This window comes from Myotis myotis, unplaced genomic scaffold, assembly GCF_014108235.1.
Source record: "Myotis myotis isolate mMyoMyo1 unplaced genomic scaffold, mMyoMyo1.p scaffold_m19_p_30, whole genome shotgun sequence".
In the NCBI taxonomy this organism is placed as follows: Eukaryota; Metazoa; Chordata; class Mammalia; order Chiroptera; family Vespertilionidae; genus Myotis; species Myotis myotis.
The window spans coordinates 2,866,169-2,891,964 of record NW_023416336.1 but is presented as its reverse complement, the minus strand read 5'-3'; the positions used below and the strand labels follow the sequence as shown (position 1 = coordinate 2,891,964).

Sequence of the window (25,796 nt, the reverse complement as noted above, 5' to 3'; positions counted from 1 at the left end):
CATCGCCCCATAGCGCCCAACGCCCCACAGCATCCATTGCCCCACAGCGCCCATCGCCCCACAGTGCTCATCGCCCCACAGCGCCCATTGCCCCACAGCACCCATGCCCCACTGCGTCCATCGCCCCACAGCGTCCATCGCCCCACAGCATCCATTGCCCCACAGCGCCCATGCCCCACAGAGTCAGTCGCCCCACAGCCCCCATTGCCCCACAGCGCCCATCGCCCCACAGCATCCATCGCCCGACAGCATCCATCGACCCAAAGCGCCATCGCCCCACAGCCTCCATCGCCCCACAGCGCCCATCGCCCCACAGCGTCCATTGCCCCACAGCGCCCATGCCCCACAGAGTCAGTCGCCCCACAGCCCCCATTGCCCCACAGCGCCCATCGCCCCACAGCATCCATCGCCCGACAGCATCCATCGACCCAAAGCGCCCATCGCCCCACAGCCTCCATCGCCCCACAGCGCCCATCGCCCCACAGCCTCCATCGCCCCACAGCGCCCATCGCCCCACAGCGCGCATTGCCCCACTGCGCCCATCGCCCCACAGTGTCCATCGCCCCACAGCGCCCGTCGCCCCACAGCTTCCGTCGCCCCACAGCGCACCACAGCTTCCGTCGTCCCACATCGTCCATCGCCCAACAGCGCCCATCGCCCCACATCATCCATCGCCCCACATCATCCATCGCCCCACAGCGCCCATGCCCCACAGCATCCATCGCCCCACATCATCCATCGCCCCACAGCGCCCATGCCCCACAGCATCCATCGCCCCACAGCGCCCTTCGCCCCACAGCGCCCATCGCCCCACAGCGCCCATGCCACACAGCGCGGATCGACCCACAGCATCCATCGCCCCACAGCACCCCACAGCGTCCATCGCCCCACAGCGCCCATCGCACCACAGTGTCCATCGGCCCACAGCACCCATCGCCCCACAGCCCCCATCGCCCCACAGCGTCCATCGCCCCACAGAGCCCATCGCCCCACAACATCCATCACCCCACAGCGCTCCACAGCGCCCATCGCCCCACAGCGCCCATCGACCCAAAGCCTCCTTCGCCCCACAGCATCCATCGCCCCACAACATCCATCGCCCCACAGCGCCCCACAGCGCCCATCGCCCCACAGCCCCCATCGCCCCACAGCGTCCATCGCCCCACAGCATCCATCGCCCCACAACTCCCATCGCCCCAAAGCCCCCTTCGCCCCACAGCATCCATCACCCAACAGCGCCCATCGCCCCAAAGCCCCCTCGCCCCACAGCATCCATCGCCCCACAGCGTCCATCGCCCCACATCGCCCATCGCCCCACAACATCCATTGCACACAGCCCCCATCGGCCCAAAGCGCCAATCGCCCCACAGCGTCCATCGCCCCACAGCATCCATCGCCCCACAGCGCCCAGCGCCCCACAGCGCCCATTCCCCACAGCGTCCATCGCCCCACAGCGCCCAGCGCCCCACAGCGCCCATTCCCCACAGCGTCCATCGCCCCACAGCGTCCATCGCCCCACAGCATCCATTGCCCCACAGCGCCCATGCCCCACAGAGTCAGTCGCCCCACAGCCCCCATCGCCCCACAGCGCCCATCGCACCACAGCATCCATCGCCCGACAGCATCCATCGCCCCACAGCGCCCATCGCCCCACAGCCTCCATCGCCCCACAGCGCCCATCGCCCCAAACATCCATCGCCCCTCAGCGCCCCACAGCGCCCATCGCCCCACAGCACCCCACAGCGTCCAGCGCCCCACAGCGCCCATCGACCCACAGCGCCCATCGCCCCTCTGCGCTCATGCCCCACAGCGCCCATTCCCCACCGCGTCCATCGCACCACAGCGCCCATTCCCCACAGCGTCCATCACCCCACAGCGTCCATCGCCCAACAGCGCCCATCGCCCCAAGCCCCCATCGCCCCACAGCGCCCATTCCCCACAGCGTCCATCGCCCCACAGCGTCCATCGCCCAACAGCGCCCATCGCGCCAAGCCCCCATCGCCCCACAGCGCCCATGCCCCACTGCGTCCATCGCCCCACAGCGTCCATCGCCCCACAGCATCCATCGCCCCACAGCGCCCCACAGCGTCCATCGGCCCACAGCGCCCATCGCACCACAGCGTCCATCGGCCCACAGCGCCCATCGCCCACAGCGCCCGTTGCCCCACAACATCCATCGCCCCACAGCGTCCATCGCCCAACAGCGCCCATCGCCCCAAGCCCCCATCGCCCCACAGCGCCCATGCCCCACTGCGTCCATCGCCCCACAGCGCCCCACAGCGTCCATCGGCCCACAGCGCCCATTGCACCACAGCGTCCATCGGCCCACAGCGCCCATCGCCCACAGCGCCCGTCGCCCCACAACATCCATCGACCCACAGCGCCCATCGCCCCTCTGCGCTCATGCCCCACAGCGCCCATTCCCCACCGCGTCCATCGCACCACAGCGCCCATCGCCCCACAGCGTCCATCGCCCCACAGCGTCCATCGCCCCACAGCGCCCATCGCCCCACAGCGTCCATCGCGCCACAGCGCCCATCGCCCCACAGCGCCCATTGCCCCACATCATCCATCGCTCCACAGCGCCCATCGCCCCACAATATCGATCGCCCCTCAGCGCCTCACAGTGCCCATCGCCCCACAGAGCCCATCGCCCCACAGCGTCCATCGCGGCACAGTGCCCATCGCCCCACAGAGCCCATCGCCCCACAGCATCCATCGCCCCACAGCGCCCATCGCCCCACAGCGCCCATGCCCCACAGCATCCATCGCACCACAGCGCCCATCCCACCACAGCGCCCATCGCACCACAGCGTCCATCGCCCCACAGCGCCCATCGCCCCACAGCGCCCATCGCCCCACAGCGCACATCGCCCCACAGCGCCCATCCCACCACAGCGCCCATCCCACCACAGCGCCCATCGCACCACAGCATCCATCGCCCCACAGCGCCCATCGCCCCAAAGCCCCCTTCGCCCCACAGCATCCATCGCACCACAGCGCCCATCGCCCCAAAGCCCCCTTCGCCCCATAGCATCCATCGCTCCACAGCGCCGCACAGCGCACATCACCCCACAGCGCCCATCGCCCCAAAGCCCCCTTCGCCCCACAGCATCCATCGATCCACAGCGCCCATCGCCCCAAAGCCACCTTCGCCCCACAGCATTCATCGCCCCACAGCGCCCATCGCCCAGAAGCCCCCTTTGCCCCACGGCATCCATCGCCCCACAGCGCCCATCGCCCCACAGCGTCCATCGCCCACAGCGTCCATCGCCCCACAGCGCCCATCGCCCCACAGCGTCCATCGCGCCACAGCGCCCATCGCCCCACAGCGCCCATTGCCCCACATCATCCATCGCTCCACAGCGCCCATCGCCCCACAATATCGATCGCCCCTCAGCGCCTCACAGTGCCCATCGCCCCACAGAGCCCATCGCCCCACAGCGTCCATCGCGGCACAGTGCCCATTGCCCCACAGAGCCCATCGCCCCACAGCATCCATCGCCCCACAGCGCCCATCGCCCCACAGCGCCCATGCCCCACAGCATCCATCGCACCACAGCGTCCATCGCCCCACAGCGCCCATCGCCCCACAGCGCCCATCGCCCCACAGCGCACATCGCCCCACAGCGCCCATCCCACCACAGCGCCCATCCCACCACAGCGCCCATCGCACCACAGCGTCCATCGCCCCACAGCGCCCATCGCCCCACAGCGCCCATCGCCCCACAACATCCATCGCCCCACAACATCCATCGCCCCACAACATCCATCGCCCACGGCGTCCATCGCCCCACAGCGTCCATCACCCCACAGCGCCCATGCCCCACCGTGTCCATCGCCCCACCGCGTCCATCCCCCCACAGCGCCCATCGCCCCACAGCGTCCATCGCCCCACAGCGCCCATCGCCTCAGAGCGTCCATCGCCCTACAGCGCCCATCGCCCCACAGCGCCCATCGCCCCACAGCGTCCATCGCCCCACAGCGCCCATCGCCCCACAGCGTCCATCGCCCCACAGCGTCCATCGCCCCGCAGCGTCCATCACCCCACAACATCCATCGCCCCACAGCGCCCCACAGCGCCCATCGCCCTACAGCGTCCATCGCCCCACAGCGCTCATGCCCCACAGCGCCCATTCCCCACCGCGTCCATCGCACCACAGCGCCCATCGCCCCAAGCCCCCATCGCCCCACAGCCCCCATCGCCCCGCAGCGTCCATCACCCCACAACATCCATCGCCCCACAGCGCCCCACAGCGCCCAGCGCCCACGGCATCCATCGCCCCACAGCGTCCATCACCCCACAGCACCCATGCCCCATCGCGTCCATCCCCCCACAGCGCCCATCGCCCCACAGCGTCCATTGCCCCATAGCGCCCATCGCCCCACAACCTCCATCGCCCCACAGCGCCCCACAGCGCCCATCGCCCCACAGCGTCCATCGCCCCACAGCATCCATTGCCCCACATCACCCATGCCCCACAGCGTCCATTGCCCCACAGCGTCCATCGCCCCACAGCGTCCATCGCCCTACAGCGCCCATCGCCCCACAGCGCCCATCGCCCCACAGCGTCCATCGCCCCACAGCGCCCCACAGCTTCCATCGCCCCACAGCGCCCATCGCCCCACAGCGTCCATTGCCCCACAGCGCCCATCGCCCCACAGCGTCCATCGCCCCACAGCGCCCCACAGCTTCCATCGCCCCACAGCGCCCATCGTCCCACAACATCCATCGCCTCACAGCGCCCTACATCGTCCTTCGCCCCACAGCATTGATCGCCCCATAGCGCCCATCGCCCCACAACATCCATCGCCCCACAGCGCCCCACAGCGCCCATCGCCCCACAGCGTCCATCGCCCCACAGCATCCATTGCCCCACATCACCCATGCCCCACAGCGTCCATTGCCCCACAGCGTCCATCGCCCCACAGCGTCCATCGCCCTACAGCGTCCATCGCCCCACAGCGCCCATCGCCCCACAGCGTCCATCGCCCCGCAGCGTCCATCACCCTACAACATCCATCGCCCCACAGCGCCCCACAGCGCCCATCGCCCTACAGCGTCCATCGCCCCACCGCGCCCATCACCCCACAACGCCCATCGCCCCACAGTGTCCATTGGGCCACAGCGCCCATCGCCCACGGCGTCCATCCCCCTACAGCGTCCATTGCCCCACAGCGTCCATTGCCCCACAGCGCCCTTCGCCCCTCAGCACCCATCGCCCCACAGCGCCCATCACCCCACAGCGCCCCACAGCGCCTTTCGCCCCACATCGCCCTTCACACCACAGCGCACATCGCCCCACAGCGCCCCACAGCATCCATCGCCCCACAGCGCCCATCGCCCCACGGCGTCCATCACCCCACGGCGTCCATCGCCCCATGGCACTCACCGCCCCACAGCGTCCACCGCCCACGGTTTCTGTCACCCATATGCCCACAGCACAGGCCGCAGCAGGCCGGCTCTTTCTCTTTTTTAAATTAGACGTTGGGTGACGTTGGTTAACAGGATCATATAGGGTTCAATGTGCACTGGTTTGGTGTGTGATCTGTACACTGCATGTGTGCTCACCACCAGGTCAGACCATCTCTGTTGGCAGCCACAGGCACATGGGTTGTTTCCCATTTATCTCAACTGGTTTCTCCCCATCCTGCCCCGCTGGCTGCATCCACAGCCGCTTAAATTCAACGGAGGCTGTGGCAAGAGGCCAGCCCTGGCCTCTCCCTTTCAGGGAACTCAGGGCTCCTGGGGGGGCCAACCCCAGGGCCACATACCCTTTGATGGGACAGGTGAGGAGCAAAATGTAGTTGATGCTCTTTGGCCAGCAGGACCCAGGGGGAGCAGAGGGAGTTAGGAGGGTCCTGGAGAGGAAGCCAGAAAGATGGCTGGGGCCCAGGAGGGGGCCTGGGAAGGGCTCTCACTGTCCACCCTTTCACTGAAACCACTCTCTGTCCAATTTGGCTCCTTTTTGTTGGGAACTGTGGGGGGTTGGGAAGAGGTGTTATCTATCTGGTGATCTGCATACACATCAAACCACAAATGGCACAACCTGAGGGCTGCCGAATGGCCTTGGGTAAGTCAGACACAGTCTCTGGGCCTGTTTTCCTGGTTATGAGATGGAACTGTGACCGTCTGCCGTGGCACACCCAGTCCATGCAGATCTGAGCCAGAGTGAGGGCGGCTACACCAGAGGCTCAGAGGCACCTCCTCCAGGGCACAGGGGCCCTCCCTCCTCCTCTTTCGAAGGAAGGGGTGGGGAGCAGGCGAGCTGGCAGAGAGGGCCAGGTTTGGAGTGCAGGCCATGGCGGGTGGGACAGCGCCTCCTTCTCCGCACCCCGCGTCTGGGCTCAGGGACTATCCTCCCTGCCCATCCCTGCCTTGGCTGTGAGCTCTGAGTGGCATCTCCTGAACAGCTTATCAGCGGGAGGTGTGTGTGTGTGTGTGTGTGTGTGTGTGTGTGTGTGTGTAGGGGGGACAGGGGGCACAGTGAGTGACCCTGGTCCCTGGGGCGGGCTTGTTATTCCCCACACCCCAGGTGGCTAACAGGAAGCCAGCTCTGCAGTCCCCTGGACAAGGGGATTTTTCTCCGTCTGCAGGAAAGCCCCACTGGGTGTCCTGGACACAGCCCAGGCGGCCTCCTGCTGGCAGTCGGTCCTCTGTGCACTTTTGCTTTCCTTTTACTCAGCATATGATATTCCTGGTAGCGGCTCCTTGCACACGCCCTCCGCCCTCCGTGTGCTTTGATCCAGTGACCTCATCTCCACAACCTCTAAATCTCGGACTTCTAGGAAAGTGAAACCTAGCAGCGGCCCATCGTCCCCTGGGCCGGCCTGCTGACCCATGGCTTCCTGCCAGATCGGCCTGCGGCCAGCAGGGTGGCAAAGGCTCCTCCCTGCCCCCCACCCCATGGCCGGCCCAGCCACCTTCCCTGCGGGCTCCTCCTGCCTCGTCCCTCCTAGCGTGTGCGTGCCCACCCTGCAGAGTCCCCGATTTTCCTCCTCCCCCAACACAGCCCTGGGACCTGTAATGTCACTTCCTCTTCGCTCTTCCTGCTCCCAGGGCTGAAGCTTCCTTCTGCCTTTTCTCCCAGTGGTATTTCTTTTTTTCTTTTTCAGGGGAGAGCGCGAACGCAGTCCCCCACTGCCACAAATGATCAGTCGCGCTTCCCACGGGAAATGGCCGGAGTCAGCACATCTGGAGCGCAAGGGACAAGCCTCGCCCTGGGAGAACCACCTTCTGATCCTGGTCTCTCCCCTGCCAGGTAGCTGCCCCGGTGCTACTTTAGTCGTCTATTTTTTTAAACATTATTTAAAAATTAAGATAAAATTTACATACACAGCATCCACCCCTTTAAAATGTCAGTTCAAAAATGTAACACTAAATTAGAGTGTGCAGTTCAGTGGTTTTTAGTTGTGCGACTCTCAGCACAATCAATTTTAGAACATTTTTCTCACCCCAAAAAGAAACCCCAGCCCCTCCGTTGTCACTCCCATGGCTCCCTTCCCCAGCTCCTTGCACCCACGCATCGACTTCCTGCAGATAAATACTTTCTTTTTGCACCATCTTTTTCTTTGCCAGCTTTTTGAGAATTAAGAAATGCTTCAATTAACTCTGGACATCCTACATTTTCTCCAGGATCACAAGCATTGCCAGCTCCTGTGCCTCCCTCCGATTCAGGAAACACGCCTCCCCATTCGTTCCGCATTGGCCCAACACTCTTTCCACTACAAACTCTCAGGCTCTGCCTCGCCAACGTTGTTACTCTCCGTTCTGCTTCTTTCCCACGTTTTGTGATGCAGTCTGGTTGGAGGCCATTGTTTATTGCAGACTGAGGAGTCCGTTCCCGCCTCGGAGCTGCTCCGAGTCCCGCATCTCGGCATCTCTGTGTGTTCCTCCAGTGACTGTCACAAAATACCTCGCACAATCAACCGTGGCACATGTGCTCAAGCACATGACAGAATCAGAAAAATCATGCTAGTGCTTAAATAAGATAAATTGCATCAAGAGACTCATATTAGACATTTGCTCAGCAAATTATATAAAAATAAATTATTTGAGATTTAAATATTAGCTATTAAGTGGAAAAGTCATATAATTCTGCAAAGACATCAAGTCAAAGGAAACTCAAGCTGCAGTAGCAAGCACACCCACGGTTTCCGAGTCTTGGCACAATGAAGGTGGCTCCTCGGGCACATTCCAGTCCAGAGCCCCACTTCCTAGTCAGCATCACCCCTCTCTTGGGGGTCCAGTGTCCCCTAGAACCTCCGCGTCCTCCGCATCCAGGAAGCAGGTGGTGGAAGAAAGGGTGGAGCCTTGGTCCGGAAAGAGCACATGTCCTTTCTCTCACGGTCTATGGAGGAGGTTTAGAACGCAGTCCCAGGCTGGGCGGCTGCTTCCCGGAAGCTGGTCCCCACTTGGAATCTTGCTGAGTACCGGCACATTTCAGATCCAAAATGTGTCACGGGCATTGGGACACTATATGTCAATGGAGCCGATAGGCGTGGAGGCCGTGCACACTGCCCACACCCCTGCTCACTGCACACGCTATTGCCCTGTTCTAAACCACACTTGTATTCTTGCCCTCGCTCTTTCTTTATTTCTGTCTGATGCCCCAAGATTCCTTCTTTTGCTATTGCTTTTATGCTTGGAGAACCTCCTTTAGCGTCTGCTTTAGGCCTGCTGGTGACAAATTCTCTTCGTTTTCCTCCATGGGAGATCTTGACCTCCTCTTCTTTCCTGAAGGGTCATTCCTCTGGACATCGAATTCTGAATTGATAGTTCTTTTTAGGGGAAACTACGCTTTTCTAATCTGTTCTGAAATTAGAATTGTATATTCCTTCAATGGTTTGGAAATTATATATTTTGTTCATATGTTCTTCAATATACCAATTAAACTTACATGTTTTTCATTTTTTATTGTTAATAACTACATCTTCCCAATGAGAAAAAGAACCTTAGCATCTTTTGCTTCCCTCCACTGCACCTATGATATCATCATTCCAGATTATTGTTGAATTTTTTTTTTTTTTTTTGCAATTACCATTTATATAGACTCAACTTTTTGGATTTCATGGTCATCATAGCATTAACTTTCTGTTTTCTTCTCTCTTTTTTTTGTTGTTTTTTGTTAATCCTCACCCAAAGATATTTTTTCCACTGATTTTTTTTTTTTTTTTTTAGAGAGAGAATGGAAGGGAGGGGGAGAAACAAAGAGAGAGAAGTGTCAATGTGAGAAAGACACATTGATTGGTTGCCTCCCGCACGCACCCCAAACGGCACCAGGATTGAGCCTGCATCTGAGGTAAGTGCCCGTGACCGGAATCAAGCCTGCCACCCTTCAGTCCATGAGCCCATGCTCTAACCACGGAGAAACCGGCTAGAGCCATGTTTTTCTTCTTTATGAATCAATTCCTCAAATAGTTCTTCCATCAAGGGAATAAAATACTGTCATTTTATACCTGAAAATTTCATTTTGCTCCCACAGTTGAATGAGAGAGTAGCTGCTTGTAGAATTATAGATTTCAGAATTATCCCTCAGCAAAATGGAGACTTAAGAACTGTACATTTTACTGTATGGAAATCATACCTCAGTAAAATTTTAAAAATCTCCCTCAACTTTGAATATATTCAGCATCCAATATTATTAAGGCAAGTCTACTGTTAATGTGATTCAGATTATTTTGTATGCAATCCATGTTTTTCTCCTTGGGTAGTCTCTTTATCCCCAATTCTCTGAAATTTCATCACTATATGTCAAGATAAAGATCTTTTTTATATATATTCTGTTTGGCAGCTGGTGGACTTTTTTAGTCTGAAGAGTCATGTCTTTCTTAATGTAAATTTTTCTCTATTCTTTTTTTTTCTATTCTATTTCTATTTATTAAATGATCTACTTTTATTCTTCCTCATTTTTAGTAGATATTTGAAAAATCTTTACCTTGGAAGCCTCATGATATATGACGTAGGTCACATTCTTCAAAGAATTTTCAAAGTACTTCCACCACTTGATGTATCACTAATTGAATTGTGCTAATGATTAGCAAAAAAGCATTTAGGATACAATGAATAGGCAAGCCACAGACTGGGATAAAATCAGAATACATATAATGGCAAAGGATTTGTATTCAATATATAAAGCGCTCCTTCTGTAAGATGAATACACTTAAGATGGGCAAAATGCACTGAACTAAATAAGAACTATATTGTGTAATAAGTAGTAAGACATATTTTTAAGCATTTAAATACAATTAAGTTACTTTATTTTTAATTTTTTTAATGGTAAAATAGACGTTTTATTTATTTGTATGTAAACTTATAAACCAACCAGCCAAACTGGTACTATTGTCATGACAGCAAAATACAAAAAACATCTTCTACAAATACTTGAGTAATAACAAATTAAAGGTTGTAGTAAAACAGCAAAAGGGGCAGAGGAAATTAGTGAAGCATATTATAGCTTAACCATTCACCTGAACTGAAGCTTTGAACAAGCCTTCCAATCCCAGAAAACATGAGTAATCCTTTATCACACACCTTTGTACTTTTACTTGCTATTTTTGAGGTTAAGATTCTAGATCTAGAGTTATCCAAATACTAAATCTAGGATTATATCTAATTATCTATAGCCAGAGGCATCTTTTATCATTTGTCTAACAGCAGCAAGACTACAAAGCCTCTTTACTTAGACTCCAGTCATACCTGACCAGCCTCCCCTCCAAATTGGCACAGCAGGCATAATGAGAGGCAGCACATCAAGGCAGAGTTATGTAGAAAAATCCTAGGAGAGGTAATACAGCCACTGCCCAAACTGAGATTGAGTAATATACACATCATCACACTCTGTTCAGGGCTATATGTTCATGGACTCAGGCGATATGCTCATGGAATAATCTGGGAATAAATCCGCGATTGCTGGGTACCACAATACGTAGGGGCTTGTAGTATTCCATTATAGGTTTCCCCAGCAATTTCCAAGGAGGCCTCCAAATCACGGACAGGATTTTGCCAGAACTGGCTCTGGGGCTGCAGGGATTCCTCTCCATAACTATAGAACTGGCTGTTCCAGGCCTGGGGACACCAGGTCTGACCATTCCAGGCAGGGTAGTTCCAAGACGGGCTGCTCCAGGAATGGCTGCTCCACATGGAGAGGTTTCCAGCAGCGTTCGCCAGGCATCCCGGCGGCAGGTGAGAGGCCCGGGTCGTCTGTAGTTGCTGAGCTCCCGGGGCCACGGTGGCTCTTCTTTGGCCGGTTGTACTTCTGCCACCGCCTACATTTCGTTCTCCGGTTCTGGAACCAGGTCTTACTCTGTTGGTTGCTAAGGGCCGGGATGTTGGAACGTTCTTGCCTCTGCTGGAGGCTGAGATATTTCTGTCTTTGAAATCTCTCATTGAGTCCACAGAGCTGGGGCTGTGAGCAGACGGTTCAGATCTTCTGATTCTTGACCTGGGCTTTCTCCTCCTCCCCGTCCCGTTCTCTACAGAAGTGGGAAGTGTTGCACTGGGCCTGCTGGGACTGGTGGGAGAACCAGGGCTTTCTGATAAAGCAGTCCCTGTGTGGAGTGTCTCAGCAGATGACATTTGCAAGATGCAGAGTCTTCTTCAAGCTCATACATCTCAGGCACTGGTGAAGGCTCCCTAGATTTGGATGATTCGGAGCAGGGCAGGCTTTGGGGATAAGCCGAATCCACACTCATGTTGCTGAGTTGAAGGAGAGAGAAAAAAACACCAAAGAGCTAGAAGATTGTAGGAAAGACCCAGGCTTCCGTATTTAGCTAGAAGAGCTTAGAGAAATACGAAAATCCCCAGATGTAAAGGTATCAAAAAGACGGGAGGAAATGGGTCAGCTTTGCAGTGACAGTCAATTTTGCAAAAAAGATGAAAAATTTGGAGGCTCTGGATTTATAAAGGAGGCTCAACCAAATTTAGGCCGGCCCTCCTGGCCCAATCAAGTTACTTGGTAAGAAAATCTGTCATTTCAAATTTTGGGGGTGGAGTAGGGGTAACTAGCTGATTGTTTCAGGTCGATCATGCTCCTACAAAGTGTACACTTTTTGTTGGTTATTAATTAAAGGTTCCAGGATCAACACAAGGATAAGCACGAAATTCCCCCAGTTTGTTGCCTTCTGAGTCATAGTGAAGCATTCGGAAGCAAGCATCACAAAAGAAACATGGATCATCTGGTGCAAAACTGTCATCGTTGGTCACCCATCTGGCTGTGTACATTTTACAAACAAATCGTTTTCTGGTCCATAGCCAAAGCTTGGTAAGAAGGGAATAAAGTATTCTACCCAAGCAGTCATCTCGATGCACAAGCCTTATGTCAGTAACGACAACAACATGCTCACAGTCTCCCTGGTGACAGTATAAATAGGGAAAACCCAGTTTCATATGTAAGTCATTGAAGGTGAAATCTTCCATTTTAGCAGTCTGAAACTTTCTATAGCCTCTGTCATGGGACTCTGACCACTCAATGATAGTTCTGCTCAGATCTCTGCGTTCAGGGTATCTTCTATCTTTATAAAATGTTCCTTCAAAATAAAAGAAGGCTGATTTGTATAGGTCTTTGCTGCTGTGCTCAGAGGCCTGGTCGGGAGTGTTGCTGAATTCCCCACCAATCTGGGGGTCACTGGCATAGCAAATTGGATCCCTTAGTTCCGTGAGCTTCTGACTGCCCAGTACCAGCATCGTCTGGTATGGTTTGTGTTCTTGGTGCTTATGAAATGTAACAGGGTGTAAGACATTCACAGATAGGATACGTTCCCCCTCTTCTGTCATGTCTGCTGGATTTTCAGGCTTTTTCCTATGGCGTGTGACTCCATCTCCTAAGCAAGTATTTCTTGCCTGCAGGCCCGATCTATGGTTAATGTTTCTTCCTGACGCTCCAAAAGCTTCTTTCTAACCCCCAAAGTCACTAGGTCAGTATCCTCTGGGATGACTTCTGGGTCATCCTCACGGCACTGCAGTTTATCGAGGCCGCGGACTGCCTTCAGCGGGTCCCTGCCTCCAGATCGCAGCCCAGAGCCCGTGCCACCGCGGCATCGTCCCAGCCCGCGGCGGCGACCCCTCCTTGCCCAGGCGGCTCCTTCAGCGACAAATCCCCCTGCCCGCGCAGCCGGTCACGCCACAGCTCCCCGAAGGCGCCCACGTGGAAAGCGCGTGTGTTTAGCTCTGGCTTCTTGTGTTCTGGAAAGTTGCAGCCGCCGCTGCTGACGACCGGGTCCTGCTCGCTGCAAACCCCGCTGCTCCTGCTCGTTGGGACGCCCTGGCTGCTTTCAGCCATGTTCTCCCCACTCCTCTATTCTTTTTGCTTCATTTCCCTTAGCTGCTCCTTCTGGAATTTTAGGTATTTAAAGTTCTATAGCTATTCTCTTTCCTATTGTAGATATCATGTCTTTGGAATTTTGCAGTGCATTCCGTTTGATTCTAGATCTTGAATTAATTTTTAAAAATATATAATTTTATTGATTTCAGAGAGGGAGAGAGAGAGAAACATCAATGATGAGAGAGAATCATTGATTGGTTGCCTCCTGCCCGCCCCCTACTAGGGTTTGAGCCTGCAAACCAGGCATGCGCCCTGACCAGGAATCGAACCAGGACCTCCTGGTTCATAGATTGGTGCTCAACCACTGAACCACACCATCCAGGCATGAATTCATTTTTTATTTTATTTTATTTTTTTTTATGAATTCATTTTTTAGCTGTAATCTTTCTGCTTCTTACTATATCTAATGGACTAATTTTATTTCAATGATTAAATTATTCATTTCCAAGGTATCTAAATATTTTTTATGCAAAATCAATTTGCATCTAATTATATTTATTCTAAAACCCAGGTCTGTCTGCTTTATTAACTCTCTTTTTCAGGTATGAACTCCTCTTGTTGAGTGCCTTTCCCACATGATATTAACTTTCCTCAAATACTTGGATTTTCTTGTCTGTGAGCTTCCTTTGGAACTGGGATTCCTTATTAGCCTGAGGGTCGTGCTTGCAACAAGGAGTAGGATATGCAGGTGTGAACCGCACTGCACCCGTGTACAGTGATGATGAGAAATGGGTGACATGTGCTGCTGGACAAGGTGAGTCATGGTTAAGCTTTCTGGATACAGAGGCTTCTGTTCCCCTGGGGAGCGGGGGTTTTGCCTGGCTTCTCTGACCCAGACATCTCACCCCCTGCTCCTGCCCATAGGAACACACCTCTCTGCTCACTGTCTGGCCTGAGGTGAACACTCCTGGCTTTCCATTCTGTGATGCCCCAACCGTTCGTGGACACACGGGACCCCTCCCCCTCCCAGTTCACAGTCCTGGGTGGGCAGGACCCCCAGAGCTGCCCCACCTTTTGCAGCATCCTCTCCTCGGTGGAGCTTTGGTCTTCGGGTTTCCATCTTCAACCTGATCCGTCTGGTTTTCATTTTTTATAATGGTTTTTGGTGATTAGGTGTTCCCTGTATTGTTTTCTAGCGAGGATGTGAATTTATTTAGATCTCTTATGAGCAGTGTATAGAGAACTGGAGTAAAAAGAAACAACTCTATGGGCTCAGTCTGCTATCCTTTTTTAAAAAAATATATTTTATTGATTTTTTACAGAGAGGAAGGGAGAGGGATAGAGAGTCAGAAACATCGATGAGAGAGAAACATCGATCGGCTGCCTCCTGCACACCCCCCACTGGAGATGTGCCCACAACCAAGGTACATGCCCTTGACTGGAATCGAACCTGGGACCCGTCAGTCCGCAGGCCGGCGCTCTATCCACTGAGCCAAACCAGTCAGAGCTCACTCAGTCTGCTATCTTGAACCAGAAGTTGACAAGCTCTTTGTAAAGACGACTGTAACACTGACCACACTGTACTATAATTGCTTATCCCCCAGTGTGACTCCCAAGGACACAGACAAGGCTGTGCTCATACTAGGATGGCTTCTAGTGCCTGGGGCTCAATATTTTTGGAATTTGATGAATGAAAGAAGAAGTGATTGTGTCAGTGTGGTTACAATGAGGATTCTAATTCTTACCCCATCATTTGTAAGATGGTTCCTCTCTGCACAATTGGAGAAAAGGTTAACGATTAATCCTTTCCTTTTAATCTGAAGGAATTCCTTTAGTCTTTCTCATAGGCCAGTTGGGCTCACACTGAGCACTGTTTTCACTGACCTGAGAATGCCATAATTTCTTCTTCACTTTTTTTGTTTTGTTTTGTTCATCCTCACAGGAAAATATTTTTTCCATTGATTTTTACAGAGAATGGAAGAGAGGGGTAGAGACAGAAAGAAGCATCAATGTGTGAGAGACACATCAATTGGTTGCCTCCTGCACACACACCCCAATCTGGGCTGGGGATTGAGCCTGCAACCAAGATATGTGCCCTTGACCAGAATCGAACCCACAACCCTTCAGTCTGCAGGTTGATGCTCTAACCACTTAGCAACCAGCTAGGGCTCTTTTTCACTTTTGAAGGGTAGTTTTTGTTGGATACTGAATTCTTTTTTTTAAAAAATAGTTTTAAGTATCACATATGTCTCCTTTTTCCTCCGATTGACCCCCCCCCCCCCGGCCACTCCTACCCCCCAGGACAAGCCCCCACCGCCCCAGTGTCTGTGTGGATACTGAATTCTTGACAGCCTTTTATCTCTAAGTCTTTCAGTGTATCATCCCTCTGACCTCTATCATTTTTTTTAAGCCTCACCCGAGAATATTTTTCCATTGATTTTTACAGAGTGGAAGAGAGAGGAAAAGACAGAGAAATATCAATGTGAGAGAAACACATCGATTGGTTGCCTCCTGCACACACCCCAACCAGGGCCCAGGCCATGGAGGAACCTGCAACCGAGGTACGTGCCCTCAACCAGAATTGAACCTGGGGCCCTTGGTCCATAGTCTGATGCTCTATCCACTGAGCTCAACTGGCTAGGACTGACCTCTATCATTGTTGATAAGAAGTCAGCTGTTATTGAGGATTCCTGGTATGTGATGAGTTGGTTTTTTTTAAAAATATATTTTATTGATTTTTTACAGAGAGGAAGGGAGAGAGAGATAGAGAGTTAGAAACATCGATGAGCGAGAAACATCGATCAGCTGCCTCCTGCACATCTCCTACTGGGGATATGCCCGCAACCAAGGTACATGCCCTTGACCGGAATCGAACCTGGGACCTTCAGTCCGCAGGCAGACGATCTATCCACTGAGCCAAACCGGTTTCGGCTGTGATGAGTTTTTGTTGTTTTGTTAGCCACTGAGATTCTCTTTGTCTTTGGTTTCTGACAGTTTGACTGTGCTATACCTCAGTGTGCATTTTCTTGAGTGTATCCTCTTTGGAGTTTGTTGATTTTCTTTGATGTAGAGATTAATATTTTTTCATCAAATTTGGAAACTTCCTAAACTTACTTCTACAAATACATTTGTTCTTCCCCTTTCTCTCTCTCCTCCTGGTTTTCCCATCATGTGTATGTTGGAGTGCCTGATGATGTCCACAGGTCTCTATCGCCCCCGTTCCTCAGGCTAGATAATCTCTATAATTTATCTTCAAGTTCATTGATCCTTTCTTCTGCTCTCAGATCTGCTGTTGAGGCCCACTAGTGAGTTTCTCATTTCAGATATTGTGCTTTCCAACTCCATCATTTCCATTTGGTTGTTTTCATAATTTCTATCACTCTATTGATTATCTCTATTTGGTGAGCCACCAATGACATACTTTCCTTTAATTCTTAGACATGGTTTCTTTAGTAATTTAAACATATTTACAATAGTTGGTTTGAAGTCTTTGTAAGCCTAATATTTGGCCTCCTTTAGGGACAGTATCTAGTGACTAATTTTTTCCTGTGCATGAGTCATACTTTCCTGGTGCCATTTTTTTTTGGAGCGGGGGGTGAGGGAAGTTGTTGTTTTGTGTGTGTTTTTAGATAATATAATGTGGCTACTCTCAATATCAGACCCCTCACCCCGGTTTGATGTTGCTGCTGTTTGTTTAATGACTTTCCTGGACTAATTTTATAAAGTATGTATTTCCTGTAGTGTGAAGCCAATGCTATCTCTGCTCAGTGAGCGTAACGGTCAGCTAATGATTGGACAGAGATTTCCTTAGATGCCCCGAGCTAGGAAATCTTCTACCATTTGCTCAGAGCTCTGTGTGGGGGTTGAGGCATGCTTTCAATGCCAGGCAGTGTATGGCTCTGCCCTGGCCTTCACTTCCTGCTTGCACAGGCCCTGGAAGCCAGCCAAACCGAGAGACGGAGCCCTCCAGGTCTTCCCTGATCATGCACAGTCCCCTAGCCCCCCAGGAATACCCACAGCTTCTCATCCTCCCCGTGAACAGTTCACCTCTCAGATCTTCCTTTTGAATTTCTGGCCATGCCTTTGTTTGTCCCAGCCGTTATCACTCTTGGCCAGCTGCAATGGTGAATAATTGAAGCTGATTATGTTTGACAAACGCCCTGAGAATAGGGGTTTTCCCAGGGAAAGAGCCCTGAGTGGGGATATAACAACTTGGGGGCAGGGCTTTCCCGTGGAGAGAGCTTCAAGTTGGGTTAGAATAGATGATAGCAACACCCAAGGTGAAGCTCTTCCAGGGAACTGCCCGGCAGTCAGACAGTAGCGGTGCTCTGGGGATGGAGCGCTCTGAGGAGCCCGCCCAGTCCGCTCCGCCGCCGGCTACAGGCTGCTGGGTTTCAAGGCTGCTGAAGCTGGGGTTGGGCCAAGTTCAAACACCACAGACTCCACTGTTCTTACCAAGGTCCAGTAGTTTCTCGCTGATAATCCCTCTTCAGATTGTTGTTGGCCTCCGGTTAATATCCAGATATAATCTGTATAATATCTTGCCAATGTTTTTGCTGCTTCTATGGAAGAATAGATTTGCAGAAGTCCGTCCTTCACCATTCCAGAAGTCCCACCTCTGGTTAGGGGCCATTTCTAAGATCAGGCTTCTCTAGGTGTTAACTAATAAGGTGGTCTTCACTCAAACAGGATTAAAATAATGCCCTGCCCTGGAGGTGTCTGGGTTTAAATAGGAAGACACTTAAAGGAAGAAAAAGCTTGTTTTAGGATCTGGAGGAATCATCCCAAAGCAATGGGGCCCTAGCCTGTGTGGCTCAGTGGATAGAGTGTCAGCCTGCGGACCAAAGGGCCCCGGGTTTGATTCTGGTCAAGGGCATGTACCTTGGTTGCAGGCTCCTTGGGCCCTGGCCCTGGTTGGAGGCAACCAATTGACGTGTTTCTCTCACATCGATGTTTCCCTCTGTCTTGCCGTGTCTCTTCCACTCTCCCTAAAAATCAATGGAAAAATATCCTCGGGTGAGGATTAACCAAAAAAAAAGAAGAATGAAACCAAAGCAATGGGGTGCCGCGGGCCTGCCAGGACACAGACTGGGCCCGGACGCTGCCCAGTGGCCTCTGGGCTGCTTCCCCTGGCAGCTGCTGGTACAGGGAAGGGAGCTGCCATGGTGTGAGCACTTCCTCTAAGCCACAAGTTTCATTCTCATTCTCTTCACAACTTCCCACCAAAAAACATGATCTCATTTCCACTTTACAGGTGAAGAACCTGAGGCTCACAAAGGTCAAGTCACATGCCCAAGGTTAGGCCTCTCCCAGGGGAGCCTCCCACAGTCACAGAGCTGCTCCCTGCTCCCTGCTCCCAACACCTGCTGAGCGGGCCCAGGTCCATCTCTCCTTTCATCCAGGAGCCAGAGCTTCCAGACAGTCTCCCCCAAATCAAGGCTGGCAGGGGCTAAGCCTGGTTGTGGCTTCAGGGCTGGTAGTGTAGGATGGTCCCCTCCATGTGCTCGGCAGAATAGAGTGCACAGGCCTGAGTGCCCAGAGCGCACTCCCCCGTCACCGCCCCCCCCCCCCCAAGCTCAGTGTGTGTCTGTGCAGGACAGGAGGGCACGTCCCCAAACGTCCCAGCATCCTGACCAGCCACAGCTCCACCTACTCCCACTGACTAAACAAAGAGGCATAGTCATTACAAAGTCATATTCATAGAAAATGAGCTTTATTTCGATGGCTCGGAAACTAGCAAAGGAATAAGCACAATGACAACAGTGCTCTCTCGTGCACTGACTCATCTTCAGATGTGATCTCGCTGGGTCCTCACAGCCACACTGCAACGGGGAACCACTGGCCCACTTCACTGAGGGCTTGTCGGCGGCCACCGGGCTCCCACACGGGATGTAAACACTCCACCCAGATGCCTCCTGCTCCTCAGTCCCCCTGTGGGCAGGGCTGCCACAGGCACACGCAGCTACATGAACTTCCTCAGCCCTCACACCAGGGGCCCGGCCACCCATCTCTGAACAAAGATCCTCCTCATCAACACGTGTGGCTTCTTGGTGTCCCAAGAACCCTGGTCTTATGCGTGCAGGGATTGCTAGGTCAGTCCGGCTGTGCCAAGTGGCCAAAAGCCTTGGCAAACCCCAGGCACAACAGAACCTGGAACTAAGCAGAGGGATCATCAGCCCGCTGGCCATGGTCAAGCCACGGTCTACATACACCAGGCTCCCGTCAGGGAGAAATTCTGGTCGGGGGCTCCTCCGCGTCCCACCGGCCTATCCCGTGGAGAAAGGGAAGAGCCACCGTCCCCACCTCCCTCTCGGCTGTGCTTGTTACCAACCAGAAGGAGGGCCGCTGCCCCTCTCCCCTGCGGGGTCAGTTCAGAGCCAGCCCAGCCTCCGCTCACACCGGGAGGCCTTCTTCAGTTCTCAGAGCTGGAGGGCCCCATGCAGGGACCACTGCCTGGATCTCCCAGCGACACATGGGACACTTGGCTGTGTCCCCGAAGACCCGCCAGGCGCAGTAGCTGCAGAAGTGTGTGTGGCCACAGGGCACAAGGCAGGTGTTGGCAGCATGGTGGAGGCAGACGGCACACTCCTTTCCTGCTGGGGCTGGGAAAGGGGACAAGGTAGGTCAGGGCATATGGGGTCAAGGGGTGGGCAGCCTACTCATGACCTAACCACAGAGAACCAGGCAGGCATATTGGGAAAAATATGACCTTGTGAGGAAAACCTCACAATGTAAGCAAGTGAAAAAAATGGGTAAGAAACCCATAATGTGCAGACGTCAATATCAAGTTCCAATGTAGAAGGAAAGAAAGCAAAACACAAACATTCCACAGGGAGGAAGCCCACCAAGGAAATCCTGGGTGATGTTTTTCTTTTCACTTCCTTCTTCATGCCTTAATATTGGTTCATTCCTGTTTGGCAAAGCTTTCAGTATGAACACGCACTGCTTCTGTAAAGCAGGGGAAACAGGACATCTGCCCACAAACCTGCTCTTGCAACCTGTAACGCTCGCCGCTGTTGTAGCAGCGCTGTCACCTGCCTTTAGGTGCCAGTAGCAGAGCCCAGGGGTTTGCCCTGGGCCTGAGCCGTGATGGGGCTGGGAAGACACTCCTGAGCTCCCAGGCTGGGGCGCCGGCCCCTCTGGGCTGGAGGCCTGGGACTCCCCGCTCTCCAGGAAGCCACTCACCTTCAAGGTCCGGCTGAGTCTCCTGCGGGAGGGCCCAGGGCGAGGCTGGGGGAGAGGCGCTGACCGCGGGATCTAGGGAGAGAGGGAGACTCAGGCCTGCGCAGAGAACAGCGGGCCTCCACCCCCTGCCCCGAGGCAGTGCCCAAAGGCTTCTTTTCTGGGTGGCAGTGCGAGAGCTCCCGGCCCCCTCCTAGCCGCCCCTTTCCCATTTCACCCAGCAGGGCATTCGTGGGGCGCAGGTCCTTTTCCCCAAGCCGCCCTTCCTTCAGGCACCTCCTCTTTACCCTGAGAGGGGACCTTCGGCATCACTCAGCCTGGACCCCCCACCCCCTCCCCGCTGGTGGAGCAACAGGTGCTGGGCCCCGCCCCACACCTCCCAAACCAGGCTGCCCAGGGGCCAGGCTCCAGCAGCTGTGACCAGCCGGCTGGGGGCACCACAGACCAACACCCAGGAATGCCCACATGCCTTCCTATGGTTGTATCTACTCCACCCCCTGAAATCCACTGTCCTCGCAGGCGGCTAGAGGGATGGTGTTGTTTCCCACCCACTGACCGCACATCTGACCCTTGCCCCGCAGGCTGTCTCTTACTCACCTCTACCCCTCACTCGTATGTTCCCTTGGCTTGACACCCTCCTCCCCAGTGAACTCCTACTTAGACTGCAAAGCCCCACCAAAATGTCTTCCTTTGTGAAAGGTGATCAGCCCTTTAACTGATGTGTGGGGTGTGATCTTATCATTCTTAGGGGCAGGTTGCCCTTCCTGTGCCCGGGCTTTATCCCCAGCCCCCATCTTCATACCCGATACTGGCAGGAGCTGACGGGGACACTGACTGAATATGAATGAATGAGTGAGTGAGTGAGTGAGTGAGTGAATGAACGAACAAACGAACGTTTCCCGGAGGCTCTGGATGCGGGTGGGGTGCCACCCCACCGCCCCCTCCCCCGGGGGCGGTGCGCGGTCCCGGCGGATGGTCTCACCCAGCAGCTCGATGGCCTTGGTGGTCCCGTACACGTCCATCACGGCCCAGAGCGGGGCGCCGGTGGGCACCCCCTTGCGCAGCCGCAGCCGCGGGCCCGCGTTGACCCGCGCGCAGAGCCGGCCGCGGCGGCTCACCCAGAAGCGGACCACGTCCCCCGCCAGCGCGCAGCCGTCCGGCAGCACCGCCGCCCACGTCGGGCTCTGCAGCTCCAGGTCGGGGCACACGAAGGGAGGCAGGCTGGGCGCCCGCACGCGCGCGGGGTTCAGGCGCGTGAAGCCCACGCGGAGGCCGCCGCACCAGCCGCCCTCGTGCCCCAGCACGCGCAGGGCCACGCGCTCCCCGCGCCGCACGGGCCGCTGGCTGAACACGATGCCGTCGTGGAAGGTGGCGAGCCGGCGCGCCGTGCTCCGCGTGGCGTCCAGCAGCACCTGCGCGCCCTTGGCCTCGGCGTGGAAGCGCAGGGTCTCCCGGGGCAGCTCAGCGTCCGCGCCTGCAGGGGGGGCGGGGGTCAGCGCGGCCGCGGGGCCTAGCGGCTCATTTTCTCTCCGCCGCCACCCCTCCCGCCACGCATCTGGGGCATCGTCACCCCGGGACCCCCGAGGCCCGCCTAGAGCTGCGAGGAGCCCCGCGGCCTGTCTGGGGTCCGGGAAAGCCTCCAGCCTCAGTCCCCCCCGCAGGGCGGTTCTAAAGTTAAAGGCGCCGATGCCGCTGGAGAAACGGGCGCTACCAGCTCTCAGCCCGCGAGGTGTGTGTCACTAGTGGGAGAGCAGGTGTGAGAACCGCAGGCACCCTGCGCCCTGGCTCTGCGGGCGGATGTTTAAAGTCTCCATCCACGTTCTGTCTGTGCCCAGAAGCAGCCTGAGAGGGTGGCTGGCGGCTTGGCTCTGGCCGATGGGTCCCTTGTTGGCGCTGTTTCCTTGTCTGACTCTGATTTCCCCCGAAAACAACCTGTCACTTGTGAGGGCCAGGCCCCCAGCGGGGGTGACTTCCTGGCCCTGAGAGAGGGGGTTCAGGCAGCTTCCCTCTGGTGGAGCACAGGCTGGAAAGGGGTCCCAGGTCATCCCTCAAGGCCCGGGATGAGCTTCGACATCACCGGGCCTCCAACCTGACCACTCGGCAGCTAGGAGGGGGAAGCTGCTCCCTGGGTGCCTCTGAGTCACCCTCCCCGCCTCCCCTCTGCCTCCCTCCTGGCCCCTCTCTTTCTGGGTTGGACAAGGAGTCAAATAAAAAGAGGTGGGTTCAGTCTGCACCCCAGTCAGGCCCCTGCCCAGAGGAGTCCTCAGGTACCTGAATGGGAGCAGTTAGGTGCCCACCTGGGCAGGCATTGGGCTGGGGTGGACACCCAGCTGGGCAGTTGGACCGCCCCCTCCCAACCCCCCGGGGCTGGGTCACTGCCCATCCCTGAAGTGCAGCCTGGAACAGGCTTGGTTAGCGGAGTGAGTGGCCTTCAACCCCTCCTGACAGTGGGCACTCAGCACCAGCAGAGCTAGAGGGGTAGCTTCAGCCCCACCCGGTGCAGCCCCTAGGGAAAGGGCCCCTGGGCTGGGGAACAGGAGACCCCACGTGGCTCCTTGGGCTGAGAGTGTAAGTGCAAAGATGAGCCTGTCCTGGCTGAAGCCACTGCCTTTCCGCAGGAAGGGTCGATGGGTGGAGTTTCCACCCATTCCCTGCTCAGCTGCCCTGGACCAGGCAAAGTGACTTCGGGGACAGGAGCGGGTGGGGGGGGGGGGGGAGGAAGGCGGGTGCAGGGAGGAGGAGGAACGCCCCAGGAGTGGCCTCGGCAAGACAGGGGGCCCTGGGGACACAGGAAAGCAGGCTTCATCCTGATCAGGAACTTGACCGTCTGCAGAGCTCACCCACCCAGCCTCTGGAGGTCCCGGGCAGCCCATGGGGATGCTGTGCTCACATGGTTAGAGGAGGGAGGCTGAGGGGACAGGTCACCGGCTGCCAGGGGACTACACGCCCAGGCTCCTGAACAAACGACCTCACAGCCCCTTCGAGGTGCCACTGGGAGGGGAGCCAAGGGCTCCAGAGAGCCTGCAGGACTGCCGAGCCCACCAGGCCCCCCCTCTACTTGGCACAGGACTCTGTTTGGAGCTGGCTCACAGGCATGAAAGGCGTGGGCGCCCCCCCCTCGGGCCTGCAGGCTCCCTGGCCCCTGGCCTCCCGCCCTGCACCTGCTCCAGGACTGACAATGAGCACCTACCGCAGGTGAGTCATGAAACATGAACCATGGCCTTTTGGGTGTCTCCCCTGACACGCGCGCGCGCACACACACACACACACACGCACACGCACACGCGCACACACACAGATTCAAATCAGAGAACCTTTGCATCCAGGCTCTTAGAATCTAAGTGACTGAGAGTCAACCCTTTACTCAGTGAGGACCCCCCAGATCTACCTCATCTTCATCACCCCCTTCCAGCCACCAGGCTTCTCCAGGCGCCTCCTGAGTGCTTTACAGCCTCCCCACCCCCTCTCCCCCCCACCCCCACCCCCAACACACCGCAAGGGGAGGCACTCAGAGGGAACTGAGGTTGGGGAGGATGTGCAAGTTGCCGCAGTCCTCCAGCCAGACTGGGGGAGCCTGGGTGCAGCTCCTGGTCCCTGCACCCTGTGCTGCCTCCTCCATGGCACCCCCAGTGCCTGGGATCCACACGCAGTTGCCACAGCTGCAGCAGCGGTGGCCTGGTCCCCCCACCCCCCAGCCCTGGTGCCACCTGCTGCTGTGTGAGCCCGCGGGTGCTGCTAGGGAAGGGAGCTCTTTGCCTGGGAGGGAGCAGTGTCCAGAGAGGCGCGCTCACATCTCCGCAGGAAAAGCCCGGGTTCCTCATCTCTGCCCTCACACAGAGATGCCCGCTGGCCTCTGGTGATGTTCAGAGACCGGGTGCCCACCACCCTTAGGGCTGTGCTGCTAGCAGTCCTATAGCCAGCAGGCCAGCGGCACTGGCTCAGCCTTCAGTCGAGAAGGTGACCTGACCCGGGTCCCACAGCTCAATTTCACAGCTGGAACCTCTCATCTCCCGTGAGGCCCCCCAAACTCCACCGTTTCCCACGCAGCCAGAAGTCTCCCTGAACAATAGGGCCCGAAGGCAGCTGTTTTGTGTGGGTCATCCGGTCACTACAGGGATGCTGGGCTGAGTCACTGGCGGCTGTTGGGTTCTCTCAGGGGCAGGAAGCTCACAGCTCAGTGCCTCACTGAGCGAGTGCCACCCGCTCGCTGGGCCCAGCGGGCTCAGAAGCTCCTGAGTGATGTTTGCACTGCCTGCACCGCTGCCCCGCGCTTCCCCCGCAAGGACCCAGGGCCTCCCCTGCCCCTAGCATCCCTGCGCAGGGACCAGGCACAGGGCTCCCACTTACCAGCCTGGGAGCAGAGCTGGGCCCCCATTGGGTCTGGAAGGTGTTGTCTAAAGAAGCCAGGAGACAGGTTTCCGAAGTCTCCACTGGTCCTTGTTATGGGCCCGGCTCATGTTACAAGTTGATGATTAATTAGAAGTTGCTGTCACGAGTTACAATATCCAGGGAATTTCCTGATGCCTCTTGGCTGCGCGGCCAGCATGAGGGAAGCATTGTCATTGCCTGAGGCATGTTAACAAGTACCTGTGTCCACACCTGACCAGGAGGCCCTGGTTCCAGAGGCCAGGGTGGGGCCAGAATCAGTCATTTTTAGAATCACCCTGGTAGCCCAGCCGGAGTGGCTCAGTTGGTTGAGCGTTGTCCTGTGCACCAAGTGGTTGCCAGTTCGATTCCTGGTCAGGGCACATACCTGGGTTGTGGGCTCGAACCCCGGTAAGGGGTGTGTGGAAGGCAACCCACTGATGTTTCTTTCTCAATTGATCTCTCTCTATATATATCTCTCTCCCTCCCTCCCTTCCTGTCTTTAAGCATGTCCTTGGGTGAGGATTAAAACAACAACAAAAAACGCCCTGGTAGGCTGTAATGTATAGCCAGGGCAGACATTTGCCTTTGCTGGGGCTGAGGGTCCACCTTCCAGAACCCACCCCAAAGTGCAAGTTGTCCCCAGGAGGTGGGACCAAAGGCCTGGCTCCCAGAGTGTCAGCTGTGACGAAGCCGGGGAGCCTCTCCCTCCACCCACAGGGACCTGAGGCTGGGGGAGGGCAGTGGCTGCCTCTAGCTTCTCACTTTTCCACGTGCACACGGCTCTCCTGGGGAGCTTGTTTTGTTTTGTTTTGTTTGTTTGTTTTTTTAATATATTTTATTGATTTTTTACAGAGAGGAAGGGATAGAGAGTTAGAAACATCGATGACTGAGAAACATCGATCAGCTGCCTCCTGCACACCTCTCACTGGGAAGTGTGCCTGCAAACAAGGTACATGCCCTTGACCGGAATCGAACCGGGGACCC

At 55.6% G+C, this 25,796-nt stretch overlaps 1 protein-coding gene, 1 non-coding gene and 2 pseudogenes across 2 annotated transcripts; all 4 read right to left on the bottom strand.

The window, feature by feature from the left end:
• Window positions 1–7,113: 7,113 nt before the first annotated feature.
• Window positions 7,114–7,270, bottom strand: LOC118652497. The gene has a single exon (XR_004966644.1). It is a non-coding gene; the product is annotated as a U1 spliceosomal RNA (small nuclear RNA).
• Window positions 7,271–10,879: 3,609 nt separating this feature from the next.
• Window positions 10,880–11,694, bottom strand: LOC118652450 (annotated as a pseudogene).
• A 367-nt stretch (window positions 11,695–12,061) lies between these two features.
• LOC118652494 lies at window positions 12,062–13,280 on the bottom strand (annotated as a pseudogene).
• A 5,699-nt stretch (window positions 13,281–18,979) lies between these two features.
• Window positions 18,980–25,043, bottom strand: NEURL3 (neuralized E3 ubiquitin protein ligase 3). The gene is made up of 4 exons (XM_036302265.1): window positions 24,792–25,043; window positions 21,427–21,918; window positions 20,448–20,519; window positions 18,980–19,864 (listed from the first exon to the last, which is right to left on the bottom strand). The coding sequence occupies exons 1-4, from the start codon at window positions 24,817–24,819 to the stop codon at window positions 19,656–19,658; spliced, it is 801 nt and encodes a 266-aa protein (XP_036158158.1). The 5' UTR covers window positions 24,820–25,043; the 3' UTR covers window positions 18,980–19,655.
• Window positions 25,044–25,796: the final 753 nt, after the last annotated feature.

Bases quoted from the DNA above. Each gene is read 5' to 3' on its own strand.
- NEURL3 (XM_036302265.1), bottom strand. From the start codon at position 24,819: ATGGGGGCCCAGCTCTGCTCCCAGGCTG. The intron at 21,919-24,791 runs GTAAGTGGGAGC...CCCCCCCTGCAG, and splicing joins CCAGCTCTGCTCCCAGGCTG to GCGCGGACGCTGAGCTGCCC. The intron at 20,520-21,426 runs GTGAGACCATCC...CTCTCTCCCTAG, and splicing joins CAAGGCCATCGAGCTGCTGG to ATCCCGCGGTCAGCGCCTCT.